The following is a 17,467-nucleotide window of genomic DNA, read 5'->3' as shown; positions in this document are numbered from 1 at the left end:
TCATTGGACCTCTTCTCTATCTACACTCACTCTCTTGATGATCTCATTCAGTCTCATGGCTTTTTTTTTTAAATAGAAAACTTCTTTATTAAAAATCTACAGATAATTTTTAAAATAGTAGTAAAAAATATATAACAAACTTTTCCATCTTAACCATTTTTAAGTGTACAGTTCTATGGCATTAAGTACATTCACACTGCTATGCATCTATCACCACCATCCATCTCCAGAACTTTTTCATCTTCTCCCCAAAACTAAAACTCTTTACCCATTAAAGAATGACTTCCATTCTCCTCCTTCCTTCCTAGCCCTGGCAACCACCATTCTACTTTCTGTCTCTATGAATTTGACTACTCTAGGAACCTCATGTAAGAGGAATCATACAATATTTGTCCTTTTATGACTGACTTATTTCACTTAACATAATGTCTTCAAGGTTCATTCACATTGTAGAATGTGTCAAATTTTCATTCCTACTTAAGGCTGAGTATTTTTTCATTTTGTTTATCCATTCATCTGCTGAAGGACACTTGGGTTGCTTTCACCTTTCAGCTATTGTAAATAATGCTGCTATGAATATGAGAGTACAAAAATCTGTTTGAGTCCCTACTTTCATTTCTTTTGGGTATATATCCAGAAGTGAAATTGCTGGACCATATAGAAATTGTGTTTAATTTTTTGAGGAATCACCACACCATTTTCCACAGTAGCTATATTATTTTACATTCCCACCAGCAATGCACAAGAATTCCAATTTCACTACATTCTCATCAACACATTAGTTTTTTTAATAATAGTCATCCTAATGGGTATGAATTGGTATCTTTGTGGTTTTTATTTGATTTACCCAATGACTAACAATGTTGAGTATTTCCTCATGTGAGTGTCAAGGCTTTCAATACCATCATAATGGAAACCTCTCCCCTGCACTCCAGACTCACACACACATTCAACTAATACATGACTTAAACTTAATATGCCCCAAAATGAACTTCTGATCTTCCCCCAAACCTCCCTCTCCATAGGCTTTCCTACCTTGGTAAATGGCAACTCTTTTTGCCATTTACATAGGCCAAAACCTTGAAATCATTCTTGACTCCTCTTTCTCTCACACCCTACATCAGCAAATTCTGAGAGCTTTGCCTTCATAAGCAACCCAGAATCTCACTGATTCTTACACCTCCACTGCGACCAAACTGGTCCAAGGCACTGTCACCACCCCACTCTTGGACTGCTGTAAGAGCCTCCTCAATGTTTCTGCCCTGTTCTTCTGCAGTCTATTTTCCATATAGTAGACAAAGGATTTTTTAAAAAATAAGACTCACCACACCATGTAATCTCTTTGCTTAAAAACCTCTAATAACCTACCACATTCATGATAAAAGCTAAAAAGATTTTACCACGGCCCAGAAGGACCTATATGTTCTCCCTCAGACAGTATCTGTTACTCTTCCCTCCTCACTCTCTAGGCACATGGGCCTCCTTGCTGGTCATGTCAGCATACTTCCATCTGGAAGTTGGTCATGTCCATCAACAGATGAATGGATAAACAAAATGAAATAATACCCAGCCTTAAGTAGGAATGAAAATTTGACACATTCTACAATATGGATGAACCGTGAAGACATTATGTTAAGTGAAATAAGTCAGTCATAAAAGCACAAACATTGTATGATTCCTCTTACATGAGGTTCCTAGAGTAGTCAAATTCATAGAGACAGAAAGTAGAATGGTGGCTGCCAGGGCCTGGGAGGAGGGAGGAGAATGGAAGTTATTCTTTAATTAGTAAACATGTCAGGCATACCATTTCATGATCTTTGCATTTACTGTTCTCTCTGCCCAGAACACTTATCCTTTAAACAGCCTCATTACTTGTTCCTTGACCTCCATTAGATCTCTCCTCAAATATCACATCCATATTGAAGCCTTCCTGAATGACTCAATTTAAATTGTGTCCCTCCCCACACTCCCACTCCTATCCTCCTCCCTGCTTTAGTTTTCTGCATAGCACTTAATGCTGTTTGACATACTATTTATTGTACCTATTTATTGTTTGTCTCCTATCACTATAATGTAAGCACCAGAAGAGAAAGGATTTTTTGTCTATTTTATTCAATGCCATATCCCCTGAACAGTGCCCAGCAAAGAATAGGTGCTCAATAAATATTTATTGTCAGTGTTGAATTTTTCAGTCAAAAAATCCCATCTGCAAAAGCCTAGAGCTTCTGGAACAGGGAAAGGTCCTGTCTGCAGAGGCACCACACAAAGCACACAAACATTCTGCTCCTCTGAGGTTTTTACTTACCCTGATCCCAGTGCCATTATCTTGGATCTGAATCAACTTCAGGCCTCCCTCTTTAACAACCACTTGAATACTTGTGGATTTTGCATCTAAACTGGCAAATCAAACAGAGAAAATAATTTATCAGTCTGCAACTACTCTCTAATGCACATATTTTAATATGAGCCAAGTAATAATAACAAAATCCAAATAAATATGAGTGCTTCATTAATGTGTTTTTCCTTTGTCTTATAGGCTCAGTGACTACATTGTATGAGTTTACGTATTGTGTGAAGGAGAGGGAAGAGAGGGACAGAACAACTATCACTCCCAATAGGACATTCAGCATTATTCCTGTTGCTCTAGGAAAGATAGTAAATGAAGTTAAAAGTAGGATTCTTTTAGCACATGCCTCTTTCTTACCCTTTTCTCTGTTGCTTCAACTTTATTCAACCTCAGATTCCTAAGTGATTCTATTAAAATGTCATTAAAAAAATAAAAATTCTAAAATGTTTTTCTCTATTATACCCCTTTCTTTAAGGAAATATATTTATGAGGGAGCAAATAAAAAAAAAACAGCAATGCATAAAGTTCTTTAAGAAACCAATAAATCTTGTGTGCTTTCAAAGAGTGACCTGCAAGCATAGAGCACCTGCTAGAGGAAACAAATTCTCTAGTAGGGGCTACATGAGAAAGAGTAGTCATCACAATAAATCACTTAAATATTAAAGACCTTTCTCAGGAGCCCCTGTATTGAATCGTGTATTAGCCATCTTGACTTATATATTAAAAAGAGCATAACCGGACTCCATACAAAATCTAAGTTACTGAGCTAGCATATTTAGTTTTACAGTACTCTGGCACAGGACAATAATCGGCCCAAGTTATTCTTTCAGTTCATTCTAACGTAGTTAACACAGCAGAAACGAAAGCCAGCCTACTATTACTGCTACTACCATTCCAAGGCAAAAGGAGAAAATGTCCCCAGGTTCTCTGCTCCTTTTGTCTATGTACTCTTCCTTTTCCCTAGTGGTCTTTTCTGCCGCTGTTCTTTCAGTCCCATTGCCCTAAATAGTTTATGTGTTCACAATAAATCTCTCTACAAACCTACCATTCTTCACTGGAGCATTCTTTGTTCTACAATATACGAAATTCACTAACATCAATTGATTTTAACACAAAGGATCTAACATAACGTTTAGGTACATATGGGCACCGGTGGTTTTTTTTTCAAGTTTACAGTCCACACCCATTTCTTTCCACATGTATTTAACCTCTTCCGTCCACATTATTTGTGACAGTTCTAAGCTTCAGAATCCATGGATGACCCATAAAATCAGGTATCCTCGCAACAATGTCCCCCCGCCAAAAGTAAAGAGCAGCAAAACACTAGGTCAAGTCAGTAATTTAACAACAGGGGAAATACAAGTCCAAAGCCCATCAGCCTGTCCTAAAACTCTGACGACTTAAAATGAATTTTGCCCTTGAATGTGTATGAATGGTTTCTGGAATGAATAAGCAAGAAACTGATAACACAGAAGATTTTTTTCCCCTCATCATAAACCTTTACGCATCTTTATTCTTGCATCTTCTGCATATATAATTTTAAATTAACTAACTTCCTTAGTTAACAGTACCATTGAAACAATACTAAGCATACCATTCTGCTTGAGCCCCAAACCACCCCAGAAAGTCTCGCGAGAGCGGTCAAGAAGCACGCAGTACGCAGGAAGGAATAAAGCCAAACTGGCGCGAGCCCAGGGACTCCGCGGCCTCCGTGGTTGTGGGCATGCGCTTTAAACGCCTCCGCCGAGAGTAAGGGAGGCGTGCTCACACCAGTCACAGGCGCTGCCCATTAAATCGTAATCTTTAAGGGAGCTCAGCTCGACTCCGTACCAGTTCTCAATCATCTCTTTGATGGCATTGGCGGGCCGCTGGATAACTTCCCCCGCCGCGATACGGTTCACCACTGTCTCGTCCAGCCGCCGGATAACCCCTGCCACGAGCGACATTTTGGCGCCAGAGGAACCCGGGTCAAGTCCAGAGGCTCACCGGAAGTGCCTTCAACCAATCACTTCAGTGCCTCGCGCCCACGTACTTCCTTCAACCGTCCTGCCCAACTCTTCAGTGGCAACTATTGATTGGGCAGCTTGAATGCCAGTCAAGTTTCCCAACTCCGTGGGTTCCTGGGTCTCTTCGTCCCTCCCTAAAGCGCCCTCTTCCCACTAGCTAGAAGGATACGCGCTTGCGCATTAGAGATCGCTGTCTGCTCTTTCTATTGGTTCGTTCGTAGGAGCTAGGGGGAATACGAAATATCCATCCAATAGGAGCAGGGATGCTGTAGCAGGGGCTGGTGTCCCTCTGCTGAGGTGATCTGGCGCAGAGCTGAGGGGGTGCTTGGCTCTGCTCTGGCTCCTCCTTTCTCCTTGCGGCCTGAGGTTGGCCCTGCTCTTGCGGCCTCCTGCAGAATGTGGATGACGCCCAAAAGGAGCAAGATGGAAGTCGACGAGGCTGGAGTTTTCCGGCCTGAGTGGACCGAGCGTTACTTGATGGTGAAGCCTCCGGAGGGCGACGGGGCCCTGTGCCTGGTCTGTAACCGCCTCATCGTAGCTACCCGCGAACGCGACGTCAGGCGCCACTACGAGGCTGAGCACGAATACTACGAGCGGTATGTGGCGGAGGGCGAGCGCGCGGCCCTGGTGGAACGTCTGCGTCAGGGCGACGTGCCCGTGCCCTCTCTCACTCCCGAGGAGAGAGCTGCTCGCGCAGGTCTCGGGCTCTGCCGCCTCTTGGCCTTGAAGGGTCGCGGCTGGGGTGAGGGGAACTTTGTATACCAGTGCTTGGAGGCACTGCTAAGAGAGGTACTGCCCGAGCATGTAGGCGTCCTGCAAGGCATTGATTTATCTCCAGCGGTCACGAGACGGAGGATCCTGAGCATTGACAGGAATCTACGCAATCAGCTTTTTACCCGAGCCAGGGACTTTAAAGCCTATTCTCTTGCCTTGGACGACCAAGCTTTTGTGGCGTATGAGAACTACCTCTTGGTCTTCATCCGCGGTGTGAGCCCTGAGTTGGAGGTGCAAGAAGATCTTCTGACCATGATCAACCTGACTCATCACTTCAGTGTTGGTGCGCTCATGTCGGCAATCTTAGACGCCCTGCAAACAGCAGGGCTTAGCTTGCAGCGAATGGTTGGACTAACCACGACCCACACTTTGAGGATGATTGGTGAGAACTCAGGACTGGTCTCATACATGAGAGAAAAGGCTGTAAGTCCCAACAGTTGGAATGTTATCCATTATTCAGGATTTCTTCATTTGGAACTGTTGAGCTCCTACGATGTAGATATTAATCAGATCATAAATACCATATCCGAATGGATAGTTTTGATTAAGACCAGAGGCGTTAGGCGACCCGAATTTCAGGCTTTACTAGCTGAGTCTGAAGCAGAGCATAGCAACAGGATTAATGGACGATGTCTGAACAATTGGCTTAGAAGAGGGAGAACTTTAAAAAGAATATTTTCTCTAAGAAAACAATTGGAAGCGTTCTTGGTTTCAGTAGGGGCAACAACAGTCCATTTCTCAGACAAGCAGTGGCTTTGTGACTTTGGCTTCTTGGTGGATATTATGGACCACCTTCGAGGGCTCAGCAAACAATTGCGAATTAGTAAAGTTTTTGCTGCTGCCGCCTTTGACCATATTTGTACTTTTGAAGTTAAGCTGAATTCTTTTCAGAGACATATTGAGGAAAAAAATCTAGCAGACTTTCCTGCCCTCGGAGAAGTTGTTGATGAGCTTAAACAGCAAAATGAGGAAGATCAAAAAATATTTGATCCTGATAGGTATCAAATGGTGATCTGTCGTCTGCAAAAAGAATTTGAGAGACATTTTAAGGACCTCAGGTTCATTAAAAAGGACTTAGAACTTTTTGCAAATCCATTTAACTTTAAACCTGAATATGCACCGATTTCAGTAAGGGTAGAGCTAACAAAACTTCAGGCAAACACTAATCTTTGGAATGAATACAGAGTTAAAGACTTGGGGCAGTTCTATGCTGGGCTGTCTGCCGAATCTTACCCAATTATCAAAGGGGTTGCCTGTAAGGTGGCATCCTTGTTTGATAGCAACCAAATCTGCGAAAAGGCTTTTTCGTATTTGACTCGAAACCAACACACTTTGAGCCAGCCATGGACAGATGAGCATCTTCAAGCCCTGTTTCGGGTTGCCACAACTGAAATGGAGCCTGGTTGGGATGATCTTGTGAGAGAAAGAAATTAATCTAATCCATAAGCCTTTGTAGTGCAATATTGAAAAACTCAATAGGAATTCAGTTCTAAAAGCAAAAATTGGTTTGATTTTTCAACTTTACTAATTTGGATTGTGAGAAAGCAAGTTTATTACCAGCTGTCCAAATTGATCACAATTCAAATCCTTCTGACAGTTGCCTTTTTTTTTCATCTCAAATGGCAGCATGGGAGTGAAACATGAGAATGCCACCTTTTGAATTTAGTTTAATGACAAAGTCATTGTCTTTTACTTTTATGATATAATTGATTTTAAAGAGGTTTTAGTATTGGTAATGTCAGTTGAAGTTGCAGTCTGTTTTTAAGGTGTTCTGAAGATAATATGCCAAAAATTTTAGTGCTCATTTTAATGAAGTGTTAAAATTCTGATACATACAGTCTTAAATTATCGACTCAAATGTGTGTTTGAACCAGTTTGCAGAAACTTACATAGCAAGTTCATAAATTTCCAGAAAGGAAGAAAATAACATACAGTGAAGGTATTTTGTCTTAACTATCAAAATGTTTGAGACTTTTTTTTAAACATATTTCTGAGTCTGAAGTAAATATTGACAGATTTCCTCCCTCTCACCCCCCCTTCACCCATCCCAATGGTAGTGATATTGCTAATAGAGGAAGTACTCAAATAAAATTTTAGTCACAGGAGCAAGGATCCTTTTTAAGTTGCTGATTTAGGAGACTTCCTGCAATTTGGAGATAACATCAATTTGGAGGGGTTTCCCCTGAATTTTTTTTTACAGCTAGGAGCTGTTTTATCAGCTTGCCTAGTAAAGGACTATGGTAAGTAGAGAATCTTAATGGTTACTAGTTAGGAATTCTTTTTTTCTACTCTAGACAGAAGTTTGGTCCTGTTAAAAACAGGGAGGAAAAAAGATTTTTGTACTCCAGGATTGGCAAGTGTGAGATATGTTTGCTTTTTTTGTCCTGTGTGCATGGGTGTTACTGCTTTGTTAAAAAATCTTGCTTAAAGGAAATACTTTGTTTTAAAAGTGTTATAGTATCAGATTTTGTTAGATGTTGAAAATGAATTTAATCTAGAATTTGTAACTGTCCCACACATTCTGCATTTAAGACAGTGTACAAGTAGAAATATTTAAGAAGTAGCCTTATTCATAGATTGTAGTAATTCCATATCTAGTAAGACATATGCTTTGTGCCAAAACAGTAATTTTCAAACTTACGTTAACTATGAAAAGGCATTTGTACAGTAAAGTCAGATATGTAAAACTAATTATAAAAAGGACCCAACTTACATTTATAGATCCTCTCAAGTACATTTTGAAACTCTTGTGCTAAAGTCCTGTCTTAAGTATTGCAGCACATTATTCTATGCTCACTAAATAACAGATTCAAGGAACTCGGATACAACCAAGAATTTACAAGGAACTGGTGCCTGGGCAATCAAAATAGATGACATAAGAGCCTAAGAACCAAAGTTCTGTCAGTGGTTTTCAACCAGGGGCAGTAACCCCTCCTTCCAGAGAGGATGCTGAGAAATGTATAGGGGCACTTTTTTGGTTGTCATGTTTAGTAGGGGCTTCTGTGGACATTTAAACCTGAAGACCCCTACTTCCTACAGTGCATAAGACAGGCTGGCACAACGAAGAATTATTGCTCCCAAGATGTAGATTATTTTATTTTGAGGGACAGGGCAAATTACCGGTAGAAGCAAAATTAGAAGGGCACCTTGGGCAAACTGACAGGATATTTGATAGGGGAGACTAACTCCAACATTCCAAGTTTGATTGGTAAGGTATGACAAAGGCATTGATAAGTTCTAGTAGCTCACAATCGCACTTATAAATCAGTAATTAGTTTTGAATCAGATTAAAGGGCTCTATCCTGTTACACATAATTAGGGCAGAAAAACAAGTGTTGTATATTGACAAGATACTTGTCAAGAATAGTGAAGTTGAGATTTTGGTTAATAGTGTAAACTTAAATATCTGGAAAAACAAGATAGTGGATAACAACAACAACAACAAAAAAAACCCAAAACCTACCGGTAATTTCCCAGTAGCTTTGAGTATTCTCTTTCCTGGCAGATGCTTTATTACTTGAGACAAAGATTGGGAGACCTGAAAGCCACTTCTACTTTCTAACCCCAGTTCCTCATATATTGAAATCTTGTACATTTTGTGAAGTTCCAGTATGTTTTGCTTAAGGTGATAATAAAATTAGTTTGCATCATATGGTCACTGATTAGGGGGCAGATATAAGCCAAGTATTTTAAATTGACCCTCAACTATAGAGAATTTGCTGTAACTAGTCTTGTTTGTAAAAAAAAAAAAAAAAAAAAGTGTATTTTACTGTTTTCTGTATTAAGTAATTCTGTAGCTGCATGGCAGTCTTTCTTTTTTTATAAATATTATAGTTGTTACTGGTCCTGTTGTATCAGTGAATATAGTTAAAATAAGCATTGTTTTTTTAAAAACTCTTTATGTCCTTACCAGTTACTGCCCTGTATCTCATTCTTACTAGTTTTCTTGAAAGAGTTGTATTCCCAGTCTCCAATATTGCCACTCAAACTGCTCTACCAAGCTTGCTAAGTCTTTGTCAATATTCTTACCTTCCTTTTAATACCTGAGATTACTTTAATTTTGAGGAGATACCATTTCCAGGTATGCTTTCTCAGTCTTGTTTGCAGGCACCTCTTTCCGTAAATAATCTGTTCTGAGAATTTTTAAAAAATTTTGTTTTGGGTTATGTTAGTCTACATCATCACCCTAGCTGATCTCATCTCCTTCCATGGCTTCAGTTACCACCTGTATGCAAATGACTTCCAAATTCATCCCCTTTCTAGACCTTTCCTAATTCATATATCTAATTGCTAACATAAATCCACTTTGCTGTCTCACAGGTACTACATGTTGTTGATCTTGCCCCCAACCCTGCTCCTCCTCTAATGTTCCCTCTTCCAGTAAATGGCACTACCACCACCAATCGTTCAGTTGCCCTTGCTCAAGCCAAAAACTGAGTTCATGACTTCCCAATTCTTCAGTGCTAGTACTATCCTAATCAGGTCATCAACTTAAATTATAGCAACAGCCTCCTCATTAGTCTCCCTTTCTCTGATTTCTCCCTTTCCACACTGCAACTGTATTGTTCCAAAAGACTTATGTGATCATATCACTCCACTGCTTTCACCTTTGCTCTTAGGATACAATATAAATTTTTCTTCATCTTTTAGGTGTCTGTTTGTATGCCATTTCGTCTAGGAAGCCGTCATTGATGCCCTCTAGACTAGGTGCCCTTACTATACACTCCCTAAACACCCCGTTCTTCCCCCTACACTTAGCACACTTTATTGTTACTTACTGCTTATTGATCACTGCTAGACTGTAAGCTTTATAAGGGCAGGGACCATATAAGCTTTGTTCGCTGTCCTATCTCTAGTGCTTAGCACAATGCCTGGCATTTCAATAAATGTTTGGATAAATGAATATTTGTGTAGTGTTTTACAATCTTTGAAGCTCTTTCACAGTCTCATTCAACCTTGACAGTCATCCTGCCTTAGACTGTTCACTAGGTAATTTTTGTCCACATATTACAAATTAAGAAATGAAGCTAAGTTCTTTGCGACTAGGGACTTCATTGTTGTATTCCCAGAATTTAGTGCAGTACTTGGCTTGGCATGTGGTTCAGATATTTATTATGTGAATGTTATTATGGAAAGAAACTGAAATTGCAATTTTCCCTAGTAAACATAGTAAGTAATAAAGTCAGGATTTAAACCCAGTTGTACTCACGTAAGTCCACTATGTAATATTAAGTTTGTGTATTCATGATACGGAGTCTTAATTTTTTTCCTGCCCTTTGTGAGCAAAAAGAGTCTTTTTTTTTTTTTTAATTTCCAAAGGAACCTACATATAGAGGGAAAAGATTGGATGACTGTTTAGTGACCTAAGACAATATTTCATTAATTAAAGAGTTACATTCAGTATTGGGAAAAGATAATGCTATTTAAGAGTTAATAATCATTTTTCCTTTCGTAGGCATTAACCCTAGGAGAAAATGGCATCTATTTACTTGCTACTTTCCTTTACAGATGATTTTTGGCTCCTCTGGGATTTAAAAGTAAGTAAATTTAAAAAGAGAAAGATTGAGCCCTTCAGGGCACAAGATATTCAGTTCATTTGCTTTCATACCTGCAGTATGTCCTCATCACCTCCACATGGGAGATGACCCAAAAGTGACATCTAGTTAATTTGTACTTTTTAGATTTGCTATATTTCTTTGTCTTCTTGTTCCCATGCATCTCTGAACTTAATTTTTGGGTACCTGAGGCCTTTCAGGCTTAAGTGGGAGAGCCATATCCTTAGTCACTTTTTCCTTAAGCCATTTTGTCCAATTAAGGGATTAATTAGTGTTGTAATTTTTGTTGGACTTTTAGTCTGAGGCACATTAACTCATTCAGAGTACTGAACAGTAGGGCTTTATGATCCTTGCTGCAAAACTGGGTTTTAACCAACCTTTGGGCTCAGAGATTTCTCATTTTTGTCTTAATTTTTGTCATGGAAAAGTTGCCTCAATCTACCCAGTTAGTACTTGAATTTGTGAATTCTCTCTTTCCTTTCACTTCTGCCTGCAAACTGACCAGTTATTTTCTGAGTACATCTCTTTTCTGTACATTTTGTCAAGTGCAGTCAACAGCAACTATAAAATATTTTGTTTTTCTGTCTTTTTCTTTAGTAAAGGGTAGATTATCTGCCTTTTGGGTTATCTCAAGGAGTAATTTCACTTCTTCATAGTACAGATTTCCCTAAGTCATTGCTTCCATCCTCCAATGGCAATTTTCTGAATGCCTGCCAACTAACCATTAGGCCAATGTTTAGTATTTTAGGGTTTTTGTTTTTTTTTTTAAATGGGGAAACATTTTCAGTGTCAGAATAGTCTAGGTTGTCATTGGGTAACAACTGCAAAATCTGATTGTCTCATACAACTTGTCTATTGCCGTTTGGCTAGGTCAGGAGTTGGCAAACTATGGCCCATGGACAAAATCCATCTAGCTGCCTGTTTCTGTAAATAAAGTTTTATTAGAATACAGCCTTGTCCAATTATTTACATATTAGCTATTGCTACTTTTGTTCTACAATGGCAGAGTTGAGTAGTTGGACAGAGAATGTATGTCTCACAGGCCTAAAATATTCTGTGGCCCTTTACACAAAAAGTTCATTAATTTGTGTTCTAAGTTGCCTTCATTCTGGGTCTCAACGTGACAAAACAGATAGCTTCTCACTCTGGGAAATAAAGAGTATGGCAAATCACTTAAACTCCCTTAAAGCACTGTCATTGGCCATAGCAAATCACAAAGCCACAAGAAAGTTCTAGGAGGAGTGTAATCCATGTACCTGGAACGAAGACCAGAAATGTTTGGAAGTTAACACTACTGATTAACATATTGTTATATCTCTTCATAATTTATATACTTTTCTTTCAATACATTTTTTTCCATTTTATTGAGGTAAAACTTAAAAGTGTACAAATACTAAGCGTGCATCTTAGTAGTTTTTGTATACACCTTTTAATGTACCACCCAGGTCAAGATACACAGTATTTCTGGCACCTCAGTATGTGCCCTTATGCTGTTCCCACACACAGATAACCACTATTCTGACCTTTATCACCATGGACTAGTTTTGCCTGTTTTAAAACTTTATGTAAGTGGTATGATTATATGTACTCTTTTGTGTCTTTTGTTCCAACATTATGTCTGTGAGAGTAATCCATGTTGTATGTAGCAGCAGTTCACGTTTTACTTCTGTGTACTATTCCATTGCATGACTGTACCATAATTTATTAATCCACTCTATAGTTGATAGAAATTTAGGTGTTTCTAGTTTGTGGTCATTATGAATAAAGTTACTATGAAAATTATTTTTATCTGTCTTTCAATGAAAACATGTACACCCATTCTTCTTGGTATACTCTTTGGTATATACCCTGCTTCCGTATTTCCCTCGTACAGTTTATTCTGCACACAGCATCCGGAGTGATTCTTATTTAAAAAATATAAATCAGACATTGCCACTTCACTGCTCAAAATCCTCTAATGGCTTTGTATGGCTTTGTATTACAATCAGAATAAAATCCAATGTGTTTATCATAGACTATAAAGCCCTACATAATCTGCACCCACACATAACCTGCAAACATACCCTTTTTCTTCCTACCCCATCTTACATCATATCCTTTGTCCTTATCCTTACTCTGCTCTGTACCAGACATAGTGCTTGTAAATTTGGGTATCAAGATAAATGATTTGGCCCTGTCCCTAAAAGAAGGTGGAATCTAAGTAGATAATTTTGACGTAAGCCATAGTGCTGGTTTATGTTAAATCAGTTATCCCGGTTTATACTAATGTTTAACTCCTGGAAGAGATTTAGAGATTAAAATACAAAACCTTCTTGATAAATTCAAGAAATGTGTACTATCTTGCATGTTAGTTCTACTGATTATGAATTAAAGTACACCAACTTAGACACTGTTATAATTGTTCACTTCTATGAGGGTTAGGTGGGGATAGGTAGGTGGGTGGGAAGGCAGTGAAATAAATAAAAAAGTACTGATATTAAGTTCAAAATAGCACAGGTAATAAGGAACCTCCTTATGCAGGAAAAAAAAAAAAACTCAAAATCACAGGCAACCAAAGCAAAATAGACAAATGTGATTACATCAAGCTAAAAAGCTTCTGCACAGCAAAGGAAACAATAAAGTGAAAAGAGAACCCACGGAAGAGGAGAAAATATTTGCAAACCATCCAGAAAAAGGGATTAATAACCAGAATTAGGAGCTCAAACAATAGCAAAAAAACCTAATAATCCAATGAAAAATGGGCAAAAGATCTGAATAGACATTTCTCAAAAGAAGACATACAAATGGCCAATAGGTATATGAAAAAATGCTCAACATCACTAATCATCAGAGAAATGCAAATCAAAACAAGGAGATATCTCTCCTCAGTTAAAATGGTTTATATCAAAAGGACAGGCCAGGCATGGTGGTTCACATCTGTAATCCTAGCACTTTCGGGGAGGCCAAGGTGGGAGGATCATTTGAGGCAGGAGTTTGAGACCAGCCTGGGCAATATAGCAAGACCCCATCTCTACAAAAAAATAGAAAAATTAGCTGGGCATGGTGGCACGTGCCTGTAGTCCCAGCTACTCAGGAGGCTGAGGCAGGAGGATTGCTTGAGCCCAGGAGTTTGAGGGTACAGTAAGCTATGATGACACCATTGCACTCTAGCCTGATCAACAGAGTGAGACCATGTCTTAAAAAAGAAAAAGACATGGCAATAAACATGCTTGCAAGGATGTGGAGAAAGGGGAACCCTCATATACTGTGGGAATGTGGGAATGTAAATTAGTACAGCCACTGTGGAGAACAGTATGGAGGTTCTTCAAAAAATAAAAATAGAACTACCATATGATCCAGTTATTCCACTACTGGGTACATATCCAAAAGAAGGGAAATCAACATATGGATATTGCACTCCTGTGTTTATTGCAGCGCTATTCACAATAGCCCAGATATGGAATCCACCTAAGTGCCTATTGACAGTTGAATGGATAAAGAAAATGTGGTACATATACACAATGGAATATTATTAATCCATAAAAAAGAATGAAATCCTGTCGTTTTCACCAACATGAATATAACTGTAGGTCACTATGTTTTTGTTTTTTTTTTTGAGACAGAGTCTTGCTTTGGTGCCCGGGCTAGAGTGAGTGCCGTAGCATCAGCCTAGCTCACAGCAACCTCAGACTCCTGGGCTCAAGCGATCCTTCTGCCTCAGCCTCCTGAGTAGCTGGGACTACAGGCATGCACCACCATGCCCGGCTAATTTTTTCTATATATGTATTTTTTTAGTTGTCCAGATCATTTCTTTCTATTTTTTAGTAGAGATGGGGTCTCGCTCTTGCTCAGGCTGGTCTCGAACTCCTGACCTTGAGCGATCCACCCGCCTCGGCCTCCCAGAGTGCTAGGATTACAGGCGTGAGCCACCGCGCCCGGCCTGTAGGTCATTATGTTAAGTGAAATAAGTCAAGCACAGAAAGACAAATATCAAATATTCTCACTCATATTTTGGAGCTAAAAAAGTGGATCTCGTGGAGATGGAGAGTAGATTGGTGGTTATCAGAGGCTGGGAAGGATAGCGGGGAGAGGGGGTGAAGAAAGGTTGATTAATGGGTACAAATATGTGGTTTGATAGAAGAAATAAGACCTAGTGTTTGATAGATCAGTAGGGTGACTATAGTTTGTAATAATCTATTGTACATTTCAAAATAGGTGGAAGAGAATAATTTGACTGTTTCTAGCATAAAGAAAAGACAAATATTTAAGATGATGGATATTCCTAGGAAACTGATTTGATCTTGACGAATTATATGAATGTATTAAATTATCACATGTACCCAGAAACTGTGTACATCTATTATGCATCAATACAAAAATTGTTTTTTTTTTTAAAGAATGGGACTGGTGCCACTTTAGGTAGTTCTTTGATAATTTATCCATTTCTTCTCTTACATGTATTCAACTAATTTCAATTTTTTTGATTTTCCTAGGGAATTTTCCATTGAATTAAGGTTTTCAAATTTAATGAGTTGTTTATAGCATTTTTATTTTTTCTCTTCTATATCTCTAATTATATCTCTCTCTCATTCCTAATCTTTGGGCTTTCTCTTTTTAACTAGCTTCATTACAGATTTATTTTTGTCCTTTTCAAAGAGTTTGCTACTGCATTTATATATTAGTGCTATTTTCTAATTTATTGATTTCTGCTTTTTAAAATTCATTCTTCCTATTTCCTTTTTTCCATTAGATTATATTTTCTGTATCCTTGAGTTGAATATTGTTACACCTTGTTTAGTAATTAACCTATACTCATTGTACATCAAACCCATTATAAATATAAATTTCTAAGGCCTATATTATGCCTTTTATTGCCTCGAATTCTTATTTGATTCATGTAGATGCTGTGTTGTGCCACTGAGATACCTCCTTTAGCACTGAAGGTCTTATTTCATCTCTAAAAAATAATATAATCTTATTAATTAAAATCTTACATAATTACAATGCCATTGTCACACCTGACAATAACTTTTTGGCAAAAACTAATGCCTAGATGACATTCAGATTTCCCCAGTTGTTTACAAAAATGACTTTAAAAAAATCACTTTTTACAATTAGTGTCTTCAAATCGGGTTCCGAACAAGATCCACACATCCTATTTGGTTGTTGTGTCTCTTGAATCTCATTTAATCCAGAGGAGTCCCTCTGCCTGTTCTGCATTTTTTTCATGCAGTTGTCTTGTTGAAGAAACTAGGTCAGTTGGGTAGAATAGGCCACATTCTAGATTTGTCAGTTTTCTTCCTTGTCATGTTATTTAATTTGTTCCTCTATCCTCCATATTTCGTGTAATCTTGAAGTTAGTTCTAAAGGCTTGATTAGGGTTTAACTATTGTGGCTAGAATAATGAAAAGGTGGTTTAGTAATGTTGAGATTGGTCAGTGGGTTCAGATAGTTACAGCCTGATCCTGCCATTAACAGGTCCCCTATCAGTCTTCTACCCAGTGGTTTTGATCCATTGGTTATTGTTGTCTGGGTCTATTGTTTCATTAGGATTTGCAATATAGTGATTTTTCTAACTTTATCATTCCTTCCACACTTATTAGCTGAAATTTTTCTGTAAAGTAGAACTTTTTCTTATTAACTAGGATTATTTGGTTACTTTGAAATATTGTTTGAAGTAGACATGCAAAGGAGTCACAGACAAGATCCATGAGGAAATTTATTTTGCTTTACTGCTGAATCTCCAGTGCCCAGACCAGTGCCTGGCCCTAAGAGGCCTTCATTAAATAATTGTTGAAGGCAGAATAAATGGTTAATTCTTCCCCTTTAATTACTAATTTGCAAAGTTAGGATTTGGTGTCTGTCTCCTGTTTTTCACTTGTGGACTTTTTAATAATATATAAACATGGATTTTCATATTTTCATAATATGAAAAATATTTTCATATTTTTAGTTATATCAGTTTGCAGTTATTATTCCTTTTGGTGCTTATTACTTATGTTGCCTCATCTTTGAGGAAGGCACCATCACTGGGAGCTTTTTTAAAAAAGTCTGCTATGTTTTCCAGCTGGAGTGCAGTGGCTATTCACAGGTGTGGTCATGGTGCACTACAGCCCCAAACTCCTGGGCTCAAGTGATCCTTCTGCCTCAGCAGGAGTAGCTGCGGCTACAGGCACACACCACTGTGCCTGGCTTGGGAGCTTTTTTTGAGTTTCCTCCCATATCCTTTGTCATAACCTCATTAGTCTTTGATAGCTTTCATACATTTCCACACAAGACATTTCAGGCTCATCTTTATATTGCTACTCCTTACATGGTAGGAAGCTCTAGCTCCTTGAAATAGAGAATGGTAGTTAGAGACCACAATTAGGATGTTAATGTTGCTTGTTTTTCATGTGCTATCATTGCTTCTAGGTCTTTTCAGTTTGCAGAGCTAAGAAATACATATTTGTTTTCTTTTCTTTTTTTACTCTCCTTGTTTCTCAGGTGAGAAATCCATATTATTGATTAGAAAAAATAAGGTCATATTGACTTTTCCAATTTAACATTACAGAAATTTTACTTAACGTCTTTGATTTTGTACTTGTATTTCTTTTTCTTTTGTACTCAAAATATTTGTTTCTAAAATATTAGCATAATATTTTTCCTATAATATCAAAGGTTTTTCCTATATCAAAATCCTTTGAAAATAACAATATTTTAAATAACTTCATAATATTACTAACAGATTACCAAATGAAGTTGGGATTTCTATGTAGTTCAGTTGTCTTTACAATATATTACACATTCTTGTACAGTCAAAGTAC

The 17,467-nt window shown here is 38.1% G+C and overlaps 2 protein-coding genes across 2 annotated transcripts in view; one reads left to right on the top strand and one right to left on the bottom strand.

The window, feature by feature from the left end:
* MLH1 (mutL homolog 1) overlaps window positions 1-4,479 on the bottom strand; it is a 47,265-nt gene extending 42,786 nt beyond the window's left edge. Inside the window, exons 1-2 of the mRNA XM_012665300.1 lie at window positions 4,178-4,479; window positions 2,306-2,396 (exon numbers count right to left, since the gene is read on the bottom strand). Coding sequence (XP_012520754.1) covers window positions 2,306-2,396; window positions 4,178-4,293 — 207 coding nt within the window. The 5' untranslated portion in view covers window positions 4,294-4,479. The remainder of the gene's footprint in view (window positions 1-2,305; window positions 2,397-4,177) is intronic.
* A 118-nt stretch (window positions 4,480-4,597) lies between these two features.
* Window positions 4,598-6,869, top strand: EPM2AIP1 (EPM2A (laforin) interacting protein 1). Its single transcript, XM_012665192.1, has one exon. The coding sequence runs from the start codon at window positions 4,750-4,752 to the stop codon at window positions 6,559-6,561; it is 1,812 nt and encodes a 603-aa protein (XP_012520646.1). The 5' UTR covers window positions 4,598-4,749; the 3' UTR covers window positions 6,562-6,869.
* The last annotated feature ends 10,598 nt before the right edge of the window (window positions 6,870-17,467 follow it).

Source organism: Propithecus coquereli, unplaced genomic scaffold (assembly GCF_000956105.1).
Source record: "Propithecus coquereli isolate 6110/MARCELLA unplaced genomic scaffold, Pcoq_1.0 Scaffold1, whole genome shotgun sequence".
In the NCBI taxonomy this organism is placed as follows: domain Eukaryota; kingdom Metazoa; phylum Chordata; class Mammalia; order Primates; family Indriidae; genus Propithecus; species Propithecus coquereli.
This window is presented reverse-complemented; position numbering and strand designations above follow the sequence as displayed.